Source organism: Oryctolagus cuniculus, chromosome 10 (assembly GCF_964237555.1).
Source record: "Oryctolagus cuniculus chromosome 10, mOryCun1.1, whole genome shotgun sequence".
Taxonomy (NCBI): Eukaryota; Metazoa; Chordata; class Mammalia; order Lagomorpha; family Leporidae; genus Oryctolagus; species Oryctolagus cuniculus.
The window spans coordinates 69,477,286-69,491,795 of record NC_091441.1 but is presented as its reverse complement, the minus strand read 5'-3'; the positions used below and the strand labels follow the sequence as shown (position 1 = coordinate 69,491,795).

The 14,510-nt window shown below is 41.0% G+C and overlaps 1 protein-coding gene across 6 annotated transcripts in view; it reads left to right on the top strand.

Moving 5' to 3' along the window:
* Positions 1-14,510, top strand: part of SPIRE1 (spire type actin nucleation factor 1) — a 200,979-nt gene that overhangs the window by 20,649 nt on the left and 165,820 nt on the right. For all 6 annotated transcript variants that reach the window (XR_007921864.2, XR_011379447.1, XM_017343990.3 and 3 more), the window contains exon 2: positions 4,417-4,451. Coding sequence is in view for 4 of the 6 variants with exons in the window: in XM_017343990.3 (XP_017199479.1) it covers positions 4,417-4,451 (35 nt within the window). In the remaining 2 variants the exon portion in view is untranslated. The remainder of the gene's footprint in view (positions 1-4,416; positions 4,452-14,510) is intronic.

Sequence of the window (14,510 nt, the reverse complement as noted above, 5' to 3'; positions counted from 1 at the left end):
AATGGCTACACTAATTTGCATTTCCACCAGCAGCGTGGAAGTGTTCACTTTTGTCCACATTCTCTCCTGAACTTGATATCTTTTTTTTTTTTTTTTTAAAGCATAAGTTCTCTTCTTAAAATTTGTTGGGGAAGGGAAGGCAAGGAGAGAGGAAGAGAGAGAAAGTGAGCGCCCATCTGCTGGTTCACTCCTGAAATGCCCACAACTGCCAGGGCTGGAGCCAGGAGGTGGGAATGCGGTCTAGGTCTTCCATGAGATGTCAGAAACCCAGTAACTTGAGTCTTTGCATGCTGCCTTCCAGGATGTGCGTTGATGGGAATCAGAGTCAGAATTGAACCAGGGCTCTCCTATGTGGGATGTGGGTGTCTTACCTGCTAGGGTAAATGGCTGCTCCACATCTTTTGTATAATTGATAAGTGGTAATATCTCATTGTTTTGATTTACATTTTTCTGATGATTAATGATGAAGACTTTTTCATGTACATTTTGTCTATTTGTATGCCTTTTTTTGAGAAATACCTGCTTAGATCTATTACCCATTTTTATTTTTTAAAAATTTTAAAGATTTATTTATTTATTTGAAAGTCAGAGTTACAAAGAGAAGGAGAGGCAGAGAGAGAAGAGAGATTGACTTACTCCCCAATGGCTGGAGCTGCGCAGATTCGAAGCTCCTGGCTCCTGACTACTTCTGGGTCTCCCATGCAGGTTCAGGGGTCCAAGGACTTGGGCCATCTTCTAGTGCTTTCCCAGGCCATAGCAGAGAGCTACATCTGAAATGGAGCATCTGGGACTTGAACCCATGCCCTCATGAGATGCCAGCACTACAGGCAGTGGCTTTACCTCCTTGCCGCGCCATCTTGTAAATCTCAAAGAGCGATGAGATCTTTCGGAATGAATTAGAAAAGAGTATTTGAAATATAGTGATGATTCTCACGGCATTGTTGAAATGCCCATTCCTTTTGAGAAACACTGAGCTTCTTGTACAAAACACCCTTTTTCCTTTTATGATATGTTGAAATATTTTTAAATACTATTATACAAAATGACGTAATGAATCTACCCTTCTAATTTAATTCAATCTAATAAAGTTGTTAGTTTAAATTTAATAATGTGAAGCCTTGGTAAGGCCCACTGTCAGTTTAGGTTTCTGAAACTGTAGAAGGTAAAAGTTACAGGATTTGTAGATTTTTAGAGGGATACCTTAGGTGTCGTTCCATAGAACAGAGGTGACCAACTCCATAATGATGACTTTAAGGTTGTCAAATAAAAGTCCCTAGTGCTAAATTGGCAGTTTCCAATTTAGGAACGTGTTGTTATATCACAGAATGCATTGCCCCAGAAATGATACAACTAGGGGCAGCTCCCCTGCGTTTCCCTCCCCTGACCCTCTGCCTGGAAGAGAGAACGGAGGAGTCATCTAAGGAAGGCACACCAGCATGCATGGCAAGAAACCAGGACTCTGCTATCATGTGCGAGTCATTTGACTCCCAGGCTCTTGGATTACTCATCTCTAAAATGAATGAATTGGGCAAGATCATTTCTGAGGTTCCTTCAAGCTCTGATGTCATGTGATGGGGATTTTCTGATTCCTGGGTTGGCATCCACGCAAGGATTTGGATGGTGAAGTGTATAGGTTTTCAGGTTTGTTGTACCCGTGACCTTTGCATATTTTTGTTATTCACCAGTTGAAATTAGATAACAAAGATCAGTTGTACACTCTGACAGGCAGACCTATTTTTTTCTTTTTAAATTTAAAAAATGGAAAGAGGGAGACAGGGAAGAAGGGAGAGAGACACTGAACTCGCTTCTGCTGGTTCACTCTTCAAATGCCCACAGTAGTTGAGGCTGGGTTGAACTGAAGCCAGGAGGTGGGAACTTAATTCAAGTTTTTCATACGAGTATTAAGTGATGGTTACCTGAACCATCACTGCTGTCTCAGTGGCTAGAGTTAGGAGCCAGTTAGGAGTCAGTTGGCAGGTGGGTAGAGTTAGGAGCTGGAGCTGGGAATTGAACCCAGGTACTTCAACGTGGGATGTGGAATTTCAACCAGGCCAAACACCCCACCCCACCCCACATTTTTATGTTCTTATAGAAAAGCATTTTCAAGTTTATAAGAGATCACTCTTGTGCCCTTTTGATAAATCACTCTATCATTCTTTAAATACTTCATTATTTTCTGGTATAAAAGGATATTTAAGGTTTATAATTCCCCTGTCCCAGTCCTGAAGCCAGCCTGTTTCCTAAGGTGTCCTGATGCCACTGAAGGAGAATAGACTTAGGTATGCCTTTACAACTTGGGGTCTCCTGCTCTTGGTGGGCAGAACAAGAAAATGTATGATTTCTTGTAGTTGTGTAATAAATTCCAGTTCACCAGCACAGGGCTCTTCCTCTCCTTCCCACATGTTAGGTTTGTGTATTCCTTCTCTCATGGTGTAAATCATGATTCCGAGTGGCAGGTGTGCCTCACCAGCACTACTACCAACAATAATCCTATGTAAAATTGTAAATTTTTTCTTTCAGTTCTCTTTACCTTAAGCAGATTGAAGACACAATACATGTACTCCTAAGGAGTTGCTCTCTGTTGTAGTTTGTCTTAGTAACTTTCCATCATCCCTCCCTCCATCTCTTCCATATGGAGTAGAAAGAGATGCTCATTCAGGAAATGTTTGCAGAGAGGCAGGTTGGGACCTTCTTTGAATGGTGCCTGTCTAACAGTGTTTTCCCAAGTTAAATGAATTAACATTTCTATAATTAAGTATAATTAATTTACCAAAAGCATTAATAACTTGAATCTTTATATTAAAATGAAATAAATTTATCACCACATAATACATATTTTATATAACTATATTTAAGTAATATTTATATACAAATATTAACTTCTATGTATCTGTATGGTCTTTATTGCTTATATATCTTTTAATTCACAGAAATCAAAATTTCTTCTATTTTAAATGTTTATTTTATTTATTTGAAAGGCAGAGTTAGAGAGGTAGACAGAGAGGTCTTCCATCTGCTGGTTCACTCCCCAGATGGCCACAATGCCCGGGACTGGGCCAGCTGAAGCCAGGAGCCAGGAGCTTCTTCCATATCTCCCATGTGGGTGCAGGGGCCAAGTACTTGGGCCATCCTCCGCTGCTTTCCCAAGCACATTAGCAGGGAGCTGGATCAGAAGTGGAGCAGTTGGGACTCAAACTGGTCCCCATATGGGATGCTGGCATTGCAGGCTGGGGCTTTAACACACTGCGCCACAGTGTGTTAAATTTCTTACTTTTTTAATCTCAATTTTAGTTGATGTTTCACATTAGGTGATGAGAAATTGGGTTTCAAGTTTGTTTTCATTTTAAGAATTGGGAGGCCTACAGAAGCCATTATTTTATCATATTTTGGTGGTGACATTATAGATATGTGTATAAATTCTAGTTAAGCATTAAAAAAAAATCACAAGGAGGGAACTGTGGTGCAGTGGGTTAAAGCCCTGGCTTGCAGCACTGGCATCCCATATGGGTACTGGTTCGAGTCCTGGCTTCCACTTCCAATCCAGCTCTTTGCTAATGTGCCTGGAAAAGCAGCAGAGGATGGCCCAAGGCCTTGGGCCCAAGCACCCATGTGGGAGACTCAGAACAAGCTCCTTGCTCCTGGTTCCGGATCAGCTCAGCTGCGGCCATCTGGGGAGTGAACCAGCGGATGGAAGACTTCTGACTGTTTCTACCTCTCTCTCTAACTCTGTCTTTCAAATAAATAAAGTAAAGCTTTAAACAAAAATCATAAGGAGTGGCATTTAACCTAGTGGTTAAGGTACACCAGCTAAAACACCCTTGCCCTATGTTGGAATACCTGGGTTTGATAACCCTTCTCCATCTCGTGACTCCAGCTTCCTGCTAATGTAGACCTGAGAGGCAGCAGTGATGGCTCAAGTAATTAGGTTCCTACCATTCATATAGAGACCTTGGTTGAGTTTCTGGCTCCAGGCTTCACCTTACTGCAGGCATTTGGGGAGTGAACCAGCAGATGGGATATTCCTGACTGGCCCCTACCCTTGCACAACCTCTCTTATTCTCAGATAAATAACGAAATTAGTTTTAAATCACAAGACTGAGAGCAACCATTTTGGGCTAAGCGTGGGAGTATTAGGGTGGGGAGAGGCTAGTGTTTGGAGGAGGGAAAGGTATAGAGTTAAATGTACATTTGAATGTAGGACAATGAAGTTTTAGAATTGTCGCCTGGGGAAATTAAATTTTCTAGTATACAATATAAATATGTTATCTATTCTTTTTGAATAAATATCATTCTCTTATTTTTCAAATCTATTATTTGAAAGTCAGAGAGATCTTCCATCTGGTGGTTCAAATATTTTTATCAGTGATAAAAAAACCTAAAATCCTTTGAAAGTAACTTTTTCTATTTTTATTACAGGTAAATTGGGATATTCACAATGTACAGAAACAGAGGTAAGAGAAATGCTTGGATATTTATTAGAAAAGCAGCTTTGTAATCCTGTTTAGGCCTATTTACTCCTGTTGGGAATTGAATTATGTCCCTGTAGGTTCTTGGTCTTCTGATAAGCATGTATTGAAAATAGCTATATGTCATCCTTATTTAGGAAAAATAAAATGTGAAGTAAAGTCAGTTATCTTGTTTGTGTTTGTATGTCAAGATGTGTTACAAAGAATAGCTTAATTATAGTTCTAACATTTTTCTTGTGTTATTTGTGGAATTAAGTTAGCTTAGACCCAGGGCCCTAAATAAGAACTTAGGTTTGTTTTTCCTGTAATCCAATCTTGTGTGTCCTGATGCAAACATCACTTAAATAGGCTGGACTCTTATGGAGACAGATACCTTAGTGCAGGAAAAAACAGACTTAGAAACAGGGTTACAGTAGAATGAAGGAGGGAATTTTTGCCTTTTACCTGTTAAACTTCTTAATCAGTGAAGTATTAAGCCTTTTAACATAAAGTAAATTTAAAATGTTATCTTAAAAATTAAAAGAGGAAGGAGGGAGTGAAGAAGGGAATATCATTATGTTCTTAGCATTGTATCTGCAAATCCCACTGTATCTGTTAAAAACTAAAATGCAAAAAAAAAAGAATGAATTTAATGCTTTGTTCTTTTCATAGCCAGGCTTATTTTTTTAATAATTTAAATGACTTCATTCAAAATTCTGATTGTGAAATTTAAGAATTTTTCATGTGACTCCATGTGTTCTAGCAGGCATTTCAAGGATCACATTAAAATACCAGGGCAACATATGTGTGTGGTCTTCTCTTAAGTAGCAGTTACTTCATCCTTTTTTTTTTTTTTTTAAGATTTATTTATTTATTTGAAGGCGTTACACAGAGAGAAATAGAGGCAGAGAGAGAGAGAGAGAGAGGTCTTGCATCTACTGGTTCACTTCCGAATTGGCTGCAACGACCACAGCTGCGCCGATCCAAAGCCAGGAGCCAGGAGCTTCTTCTGGCTCTCCTACACGGGTGCAGGGGCCCAAGCACTTGAGCCATTTTGTACTGATTTCCCAGGTCATAGCAGAGAGCTGGATGGGAAGTGGAGCAGCTGGGACTCGAACTGATGCCCATATGGGATGCTGGCACTGCAGGCAGCGGCTTTACCCACTACACCACAGCATCGGCCCCTACTTCATCCTGGTATTAGTGGTGTTAGTGGTAATACCTAACTAAAGGCTATAATAAATTATATTTCTAATTTTTAAAAAAGATTTATTTATTTATAAGTCAAAATTAGAGATCAATCTTCTATCTCCTGGTTCACTCCTAAATGGCCACAGCAGCTGGAGCTGGGCCACGATGAATCCAGGAACCAAGAGTTGTTTCTAGGTCTCCCATATGGGTACAGGGGCCCAAAAATTTGGGCCATCCTCCGCTGCTTTCCTATGTGTATTAGCAGGGGGCTGGATCTGAAGTAAAGTAGCCAGAACTCAAACTGGCACCCATATGGGATGCTGGCGCTGCTGATGGCGGCTTAACCTACTGCGCCACAGCACTGGCCCCATATGTTTAATTTTAATAGTGCATCTACATATTGTTATAGGTTTTAGTAACCTTCAGCTGTTTGTTTGTTTGTTTTTTTAAGTAGGATGCAGACCTCCTTGAGTGCTTGTTTGGAGGTTCTAGCATGGGAGTACAGCTACCGGTCTTCCTCCTCTAATGGGGAAGGGCATCCTCTTCTACCAAGCGTGCAGCTTCTGGGGTGACGCACATGGAGCATTGAGCAGGGAAGGGGACATCTGTCTAGCCAGCCAGATCAATCTAATCAATCCTGGCCGTCAGTGGGGTTGGTGTCACAGCCAGATTACCTTCACAGGCTTCCTGAGGCATTATCTTGTATAACAAATAAGCAAAAATAATTTATCTCTCTTTACATTCAATTTGAATTATGTATATACCTACTGTTCAACATATAAGAGTGGGATTTGATTTGAATTAAAATATATAAATTTTACCTTATGGTTTTTGGGTGTATGTTTTCTATCTGTTCAATTTTTGAGCAAGTAATTTTTTTTCTCTTAGGACACCTGTTTTTGTTGTTGTTGTTGTTGTTGTTTTTAAGGATTTATTTATGTGAAAGAGAGAGAAAGTGAGACACAGAGAGACACACACACAGAGCTCTTCCATCCATTGATTTATCCCAGATGATTGCAGTGGCCAGGGCTGGGCTAGGTTGAAGCTGTGGGTGGCAAGAGCCCAAATATTTGGGCCATTTTCTGCTTTTCCCAGGCCATTAGCAGGGAGTTGGATCAGAAGTGGAGTGGCCGGTTATGAACTGGCACCCAAATAGGATGCCAGCATCACAGATGGCAACTTTACCCGCTACAACACAATGCTGGCCGCTAGAAAATTTTCTTATATAAAAGAAAGTTGATGATAGTCTCATTAACCTCATATGGTTATGAAATATTAGATAAATAATATATGTGAAAATGTTTCGTAAACCCTAACCACACTATTGTAAGCCATGATGATGTAAATATAACCAGCATTCATCTACAATTTAGGTAATGAAATGCAGGGATTTATAAACAAGGCATCATCATAAATCTCATTATTATGTCTTATTTATATTGTATTGCCATGAAATCAATATATTTTTTAAAGATATATGTATGTATTTGAAAGGCGGAGTTACAAAGAGGTAGGGGCAGGGGCAGGGGCAGGGGTCTTCCATCTTCTGGTTTACTCTCCAAATGGCAGCAACAGCCAGGCTGAGCCAGACTGAAACCAGGAGCTTCTTCTGGGTCTCCCACATGGGTGCAGGGGCCCAAGCACTTGGGCCATCTTCTGCTTTCCCAGACACATCCAACAGGGAGCTGGATCGGAAATGGAGCAGCTGGGACTTGAACAGGAGCCCATATGGGATACTGGTACTGGCTCAAAACGTGGTTTGAATATTAGTTTAGTAATCACTTTGTAGAATACCATTGATTCATTTTATTTCATAATTGGCAGCATTTATCTTTTGATCTATAATTTAGGTCACCAAAAGAATGTGAGCCCCTTTGTCTGAATTTTTCTTTTAAAGATTTTATTTTATTTATTTGAAAGACAAAGTGACAGAGAGAGGTAGAGACACAGAGAGAGAAAGAAGTCTTAAATCCACTGGTTCACTCCCCAAATGGCTACAACAGCCAGAGCTGAGCCAATTTGAAGCCAGGAACCAGGAGCTTCCTCTGGTTCTCCCACGTGGGTGCAGGGCCCAAGCACTTGGGCCATCCTCTGCTGCTTTCCAGGCACATCAGCAGAGGACTGAATTGGAAGTGGAGCAGCCAGTACTCGAACCAGCGCCCATTATGGGATGCTGGCACCGCAGGCTGGGGCTTTAACCTGCTGCACCACAGTGTTGACCCCTGTCAGAATTTTTAAATAACAAATTACAAGAAACTTAAAAGTTCAGTCTGATTATATTTAGCCTAAAAACTAACTTCAAAGTTTTTCTCGGAGTAATAGTAATTATCTTTAGGGAGGAGAGTGAGATTGCAGATAGTCATTTATCTATATTGTTTGAATTTTTGAAGAAAAAATAAGAATATATCTGTGTATTACCTTGGTAAATACAAAAGAGGGCTGGTAGGGCCGTAGAGGCAGTTAGAACTAATTTTTCATGGAGTGACAGGAAAGGAGGAGGAGACGGTAGTGTAAGTAGGAAAGATTTTGCTTTGTTGTTTAGGTTAGGGAAGATGATACATTGGTGGTAGTGGTGAGGAGCCAAGAGAGAAAGAGGCTGAAATTCAGGTTATAGCATGGATTGATCCAGCAGACAGAGGAACAGGTGTAAGAGAGTTGCTAGAACAGTACATTTCAGAACCAAAAGTGGCCCAGGGCTCCGGGATCCTCCAGGCCTTTGGAATCTACAAAGTCAAAGTCATTTGCAGCGTATTCATTAAAAATTATTCACCTCTTTTTATCTTCTCAAGAGTGTGCTGTGGGGATCCCCAGGCTGCACACTCTGGCTACAGTGGGGTGCCAGACTGTCACTGAGCCTGACCTGAAAGGGTTCTGCAAAAATGTAAAGCAGTACTACCCTTGGCACTGTTTTTGTTTTGTTTTTTTTTTTTGTAAGGGTGAAAAATAGTTTTTTCTCCCTCTATAAAAGTAAGTTAATTTCTGGTGCAGTGCATGTTGATGGATTGTAGCTAACGTGAATAAAAGGTCATTGGATTCCTTAGGAATATTTAAAAAGTGTAAAAGTGTTCTATAGCCAAAAGGTTTAAGAGTGGTTGGGTTTGAGCATGAATGACAGAGGACCTTCTTCCTGAGATTAGAGTTGTAGACCAAGAGAAGAAACTGCAGCCCCTGAAGTCCACAGGAATCCTGCCCTGGTGGGCTGGACTATTCAAGCCAGGCTGTGCATTAGTAGGAAGCTAGAATTGGGGAGCTGAGCTGAAACTTAAACCAGGCACTCTGATATGTGCATAACTTAACCATTTGGCTGTGCCAGACACTGACTTTCTGACACTCCAATCCTGACTTTCTTAGTCAGGGGTGGCTGAATGGGTTGTGCTGCTGCCTGCTTGGAGCCTCCTTTCCTTCTCACTTCTCTGCTTCAGATTCCTCATCAGGGCTGACTTGCTCTGACTTGTGAAGGGAGAGCACTTAGCATCAAGTCTGGCTTAATGAATGCAGCATGTTATTTCAGAGTTGGAAGGGGTAAGGTTTCCTGGGAGGGAGAAAGAAGATCCTACTTCGCAAGCAAGACTCATAGGTCTGTTGGGGAAAATAAAAACCCCTCATCTTTTTGGAACTTTAGGATTCTCATCAAAGCATATAGTTTAAGTAGTTTTTGTAGTGCTTAAGTATCATGTTATGATTTATTTCCTAGTTTTAGTTATAGCTGTCTTTTTAACAGTTTTTAAAAACTAAAATTATGAATTTAGAGAAAGTGAGGAGAATGTGCGTAGGCATTTGATTGTTAGTGATCTTTTATCTCAGGATTAGCTAATCTTTCTTAAAATCCAGCATTTTACCTTATCTTTCACTCTTTTGAAAATGCTAACATTTTCTGACATTTGAACTCAAGAAGGGAAATCTTTCATAGGACTTTTTAACTTTTTTTTACTTTAATAGGAAATGTAACTTTTCCTATAATTGTTTCCCCTATTTTTTGGAAGTATGTTAATTCCTTTTATCAGTGGGTATACATTCCAAGACCCCACAAATGTGGATGCCTTAAGCCATATATAGTTCTATGTCCTATATGAACTGTTCTTTCTTGTACATACATACAAAATGATAAAATTTAATCTATAAACTAAGCACAGTAGGAGATTAACAGTAATAACTACTAATAAAATGCAATAATTACAACAGTATACTATGATAAAAGTTATTTAACATAGGGATTTTTGGAGGGAATTTTTTTGTTTAATATTTTTGGATCTTTGTTTAACTACAGATAATGGAAACCTCAGAAAATGAAACCACAGATGAGGGGACTGCTGTATAATGTGTATATTTGTGAAATTTACCCTTGATAGTTGTAGCTCTTCAAGTTTTGAGAAACACATTTATTAACCATCACCACAATCAAGTTCCATGACCTCAGAATCCTCCCCCCATCCCTATGTAGTCATTCCTGTGTACTTCTCCCTTTCACAGAGTGGCTCATAGTTTAGTAACTTATAAACTCACTAATATACTGGCCTGTCAAGTAGCTACTGGTCTATCAAGAAGTTCTCATTCGAATCAGGGCAGCTTTTACCCCCATGTTACAAGTTTTTCCTACTGCCATTATTTAAATAGTTTTGTGGATTAAAATCTTATCTTTGAATAAAATTATTTTTATGTATTTGGAGGGTTTTTTTCAACTTACTAAGTTTTATCACATTCCTGTCTTCTATTAACCCACCACTAATTATGTAGTATTCTCAGGCCCTTTCCCTTTACCAGGAAAGAAGGTTAAATGAATAACTAGAACAATCCTGCTGTTCCCTTGGTGAATTAGCTCTATTTTAAGTGGAATAGGTTAAAGTATTATGTAAGAGTTAAATTAATATTTATCCTTACTTTAATCTTGAGAACTGACTTAGAGAAATTGTGCCATAGTAGAAAAATTTAAGCTTTATCGGGAGTAGGTATTTAAGGGTTGATGTTTGCATCTTAGAAATAAAGTTCATATATACTGCACATAAATACTTTGTGTTTCATTACTACATGCACGCTATACAGCATACTGGAGATACTGTTATAGATACTAATTTAATCTCATAACAATTATGAAGTGGATACTATCATTTACATCATTTTTAAATATTTATTTACTTGGAGTCAGAGTTACACAGAGAGAGAAGGAGAGGCGGAGAGAGAGAAAGGTCTTTCATCCGCTGTTTCACTCCCCAATTGGCCACAATGGTTGCAGCTGTGCTGATCCAAAGCCAGGAGCCAGGAGCTTCCTCCAGGTTTCCTATGGGAGTGCAGGGGCCCAAGAGCTTGGGCCATCTTCTACTGCTTTCTCAGGCCATAGCAGAGAGCTGGATCAGAAGTAGAGCAGCCGGGACTTGAACCGGCACCCATATGGGATGCTGGCACTGCATGTGGCAGTTTTACCCACTACACCACAGTGCTGTCCCCTATTGTTTGCATTTTAGAGATGGGAGACAAGTAACTTGCCTAAGCTCAGATAGCCAGTAAGTTGTAGAACCATTCCTCTCCTCATTTCATCTGTCTTCATCGAGTCTATATTTACCTGCAGCATATTTTCCTAATGCTGACAGTTAATTTAGTGCATCATTTGGAACAGTGAAATGGCTTTGTGTCTCCTTACCCTGTGTATGCCTCTGTGACTAGTGTATTTCTTGGGAATATGTAGCCAAGCAGTGTGTGCCCGCTAAATATGACCTGGGCAAGGGCATAAACAAAGTTCACAAATCTTCAACTCCATAGGTTATGTGAGTACAGGCTTTGTACTATAGGAATTTGTGAAGGAGTCTGATTCTAAATTACTCAAAATGATTCAAGAACTGGTCTATTTGATCTCCTAGGAAAATAGACCTAGCATTAATCTGATTTGTGGTAGACTCAAAGTTCTTAAGAATGAGCCAAGAACACATTAGGATTAATACCTTGGACTTACTACATTCTGGTTATGTACAGTTTTGACCCAAATAGAACTATATAGGAAAGTTTTTTGTTTCCTGACCAGTCTAAAGTAAACTATAAAGGCAGTATGTGAGGTTGTTCTTCAATGTAGACTATAATATTAAAATATGGGTTCTGTCCTCAGCTACATCAACTCACTACACTTTTTTTAAGTTAGGGGGCCAGCGTTGTAAGGTAGCTGCTGCCTGCAACACCAGTATCCAATATGGGTGCCCAATTGTGACCTGGCTGCTTCACTTCTGATCTGGCTTCCTGTTGATGGCCTAGAAAAAGCAGTGAATAGAAGATCTCTCTCATTGTCTCTCCCCCTCTCTCTATAACTCTGACTTTCAAATAAATAAATCTTAAAAGATAAGATTAATTTAAATATTTATTTTTAATTTACTTTCATCTGTTTGGAATGCAGAGTGACAGAAACACACACACGTGCACACACACATGCACACACACACATACACCCTTTACATCCACTAATTCACTCCCATAGGGCTGCAACAGCCAGGGCTCAGCCAGTCCAAGGCCAGGAGCCAGAGACTTTATCAGGATCTCCCCCATTGGTGGCAGGGCCCAAACACTTGAGCCACCATCTGCTGCCTCCTAGGATGCATTTTACCCCTCTGTGCCACAGCCCTGACCTCTATTTTTTTTTTTTTTTAAGTGTTTACTTATTTTCACTTTACTTGAAAGCCAGAGAGTGTCCACAACAGTCAAGGCTTGGCCAGGCCAAAGCCAGAAACTTGGAACCCATTCTAGGCCTTCCATGGAGTAGCAGGGATCCAAGTACTTGAATCATCACCCACTGTCCCCCAGGATGTGCTTTAGCCGGAGCTGGATTAGAAGCAGAGCCAGGACTTTAACCCGGTGCTCCCAAATGGAACACAGGCATCTCAAGTGGCACCTGAACCTTCAAGCCAAACCCTCACTCCAACACTTTGATTTTACCTCTGTTCCATGGTAAAATTGGACAGACACATTTTTTCTCTTTTAATTGATATTGGATAGCCCTTAATTAATTCCAAAAGTAACTGAGAAATCAGCCTGAAAGTAGTATGCTGTAGCTGCATAAATGAGGGTGCTTTATATGCACTTGGGCCATTTTCTGCTGCTTTCCCCAGGAAATAGCAGAGAGCTGGATTGGAAGTGGAGCAGCTGGAACTTGAACCAGCGCCCATATGGGGTGCCGGAGCTGCAGGCCAGGTCTTTAACCCACTGTGCCACACTGCCAGCCCGCTTTATATGACTGTGAAAACAGTGCTCGCTGCCAGAATAATTAAATCATGGCATAGCTAGCAGAAACACAAGGGCAATTACTATCATTTCTTTTATTAGTTTAAAAAATTTTTTAATTTATTTTCATTTTATTTGAAAGGCAGAGAGAGAGCAGACAGAACAAAATCTTCCATTTGCTGATTCACCCCCCAAATGCTTACGACATCAAGAGCTAAAACAGGCTGATGCCAGGAGCCTGAAACTCAGTCCATGTCTACTACATGAGTGACAAGGACCCAAGTACTTGAGTCATCACCACTGCCTGCAAGGGTAGCCATCAGCAAGAAACTGGATTCAAGGTGGAACAGCTGGAACTCAAACCAGGCTGTTGAAAATGGATGCAGATGTCCCAAATGGCGACTGAACACTGTGCCAAATTCCTGCCCTCCATCCCCAACAGAGGCTTTGATCCTTTCTCCCTCCTTCTCTCCCTCCTTCCCTCCTTCCCTCCCTTCCCTCTTTCCTTCCTTCCCTCCTTCCTTCCTTCCTTCCCTCATTCCTCCCTCCTTCCTTCCCTTCTTCCTTCCTTCCTTCCCTTCTTCCCTCCTTCCCTCCCTTCTTCCCTCCTTCCCTCCCTTCTTCCCTCCCTCCCTCCCTCCCTCTTTCTCTCCTCCTCCCATCCTCCCCTCCCCTCCTCTGCCCTCCCCTCCCCTCCCCTCCCCTCTCCTCCCCCTCAATTCCATTTTCCAATTTTATTTTAGAAGTGAAAGCCTCTCATTTTAGAAGAGATCTGAGTGGTAGGGGATAGTAAGCCATGGAGAAGGAGAAGCAAGTGCAAAAGCCCTGCTATGGGAGGTGCCATATGGTCAAGGATAAGGAAGATAAGGAAGAAGCCAGTTTGGCTTGGGGAGGAAGTCAGATGTGGTTTCCCTCCGGGCCTCTGTAAGTGTTTTGTTTTTTTGTTTTGTTTTGTTTTGTTTTTTGTTTTGTTTTGTTTTGTTTTGTTTTGTTTTTAAAGACACCCTAGTGACTGGAAGAGACCAGTGTAATTTCTTTTTTTTTTAATCTTTTTAAAATTATTTTATTTACTTGCAAGTCAGAGTTACATAGAGAAGGAGAGGCAGAGAGAGGTCTTCCATCCACTGGTTCACTCCCCAATTGACTGCAACGGCCGGAGCTGCACCAATCTGAAGCCAGGAGCCAGGAGCGTCCTCTGGGTCTCCCACATGGGTGACCAAGGAGTTGGGTCATCTTCTACTGCTTTCCCAAGCCATAGCAGAGAGCTGGATTGGAAGTAGAGCCGCCAGGTCTCAAACAGGTGCCCATATGGGATGCCGGCACTACAGGTGATGGCTTTACCTGCTACGCCACAGCGCCGGCCCCCATAAGTTTTTACCTGAATGAATTTGGTACTGGTACCCTCAGGAGGTAGGGGAGTGTTTGTTACATGTTCTAGCAACCAATACTACGCTTTTTTTTTTCTTTAAGATTTATTGATTTATTTGAAAGTCAGCACTACAGAGAGGGAGAGACAGATAAAGAGATCTTCTATCCACTGGTTCATTCCCCAGATGGCTGCAATGGCTGGGGCTGAGCCAGACTGAAGCCAGGAGCCAGGAGCTTCATCAGGGTCTCTCATTTGGGTACAGGATCCCAAATACTTGGGTCATCTTCCACTGCTTTTCCCAGGCCATT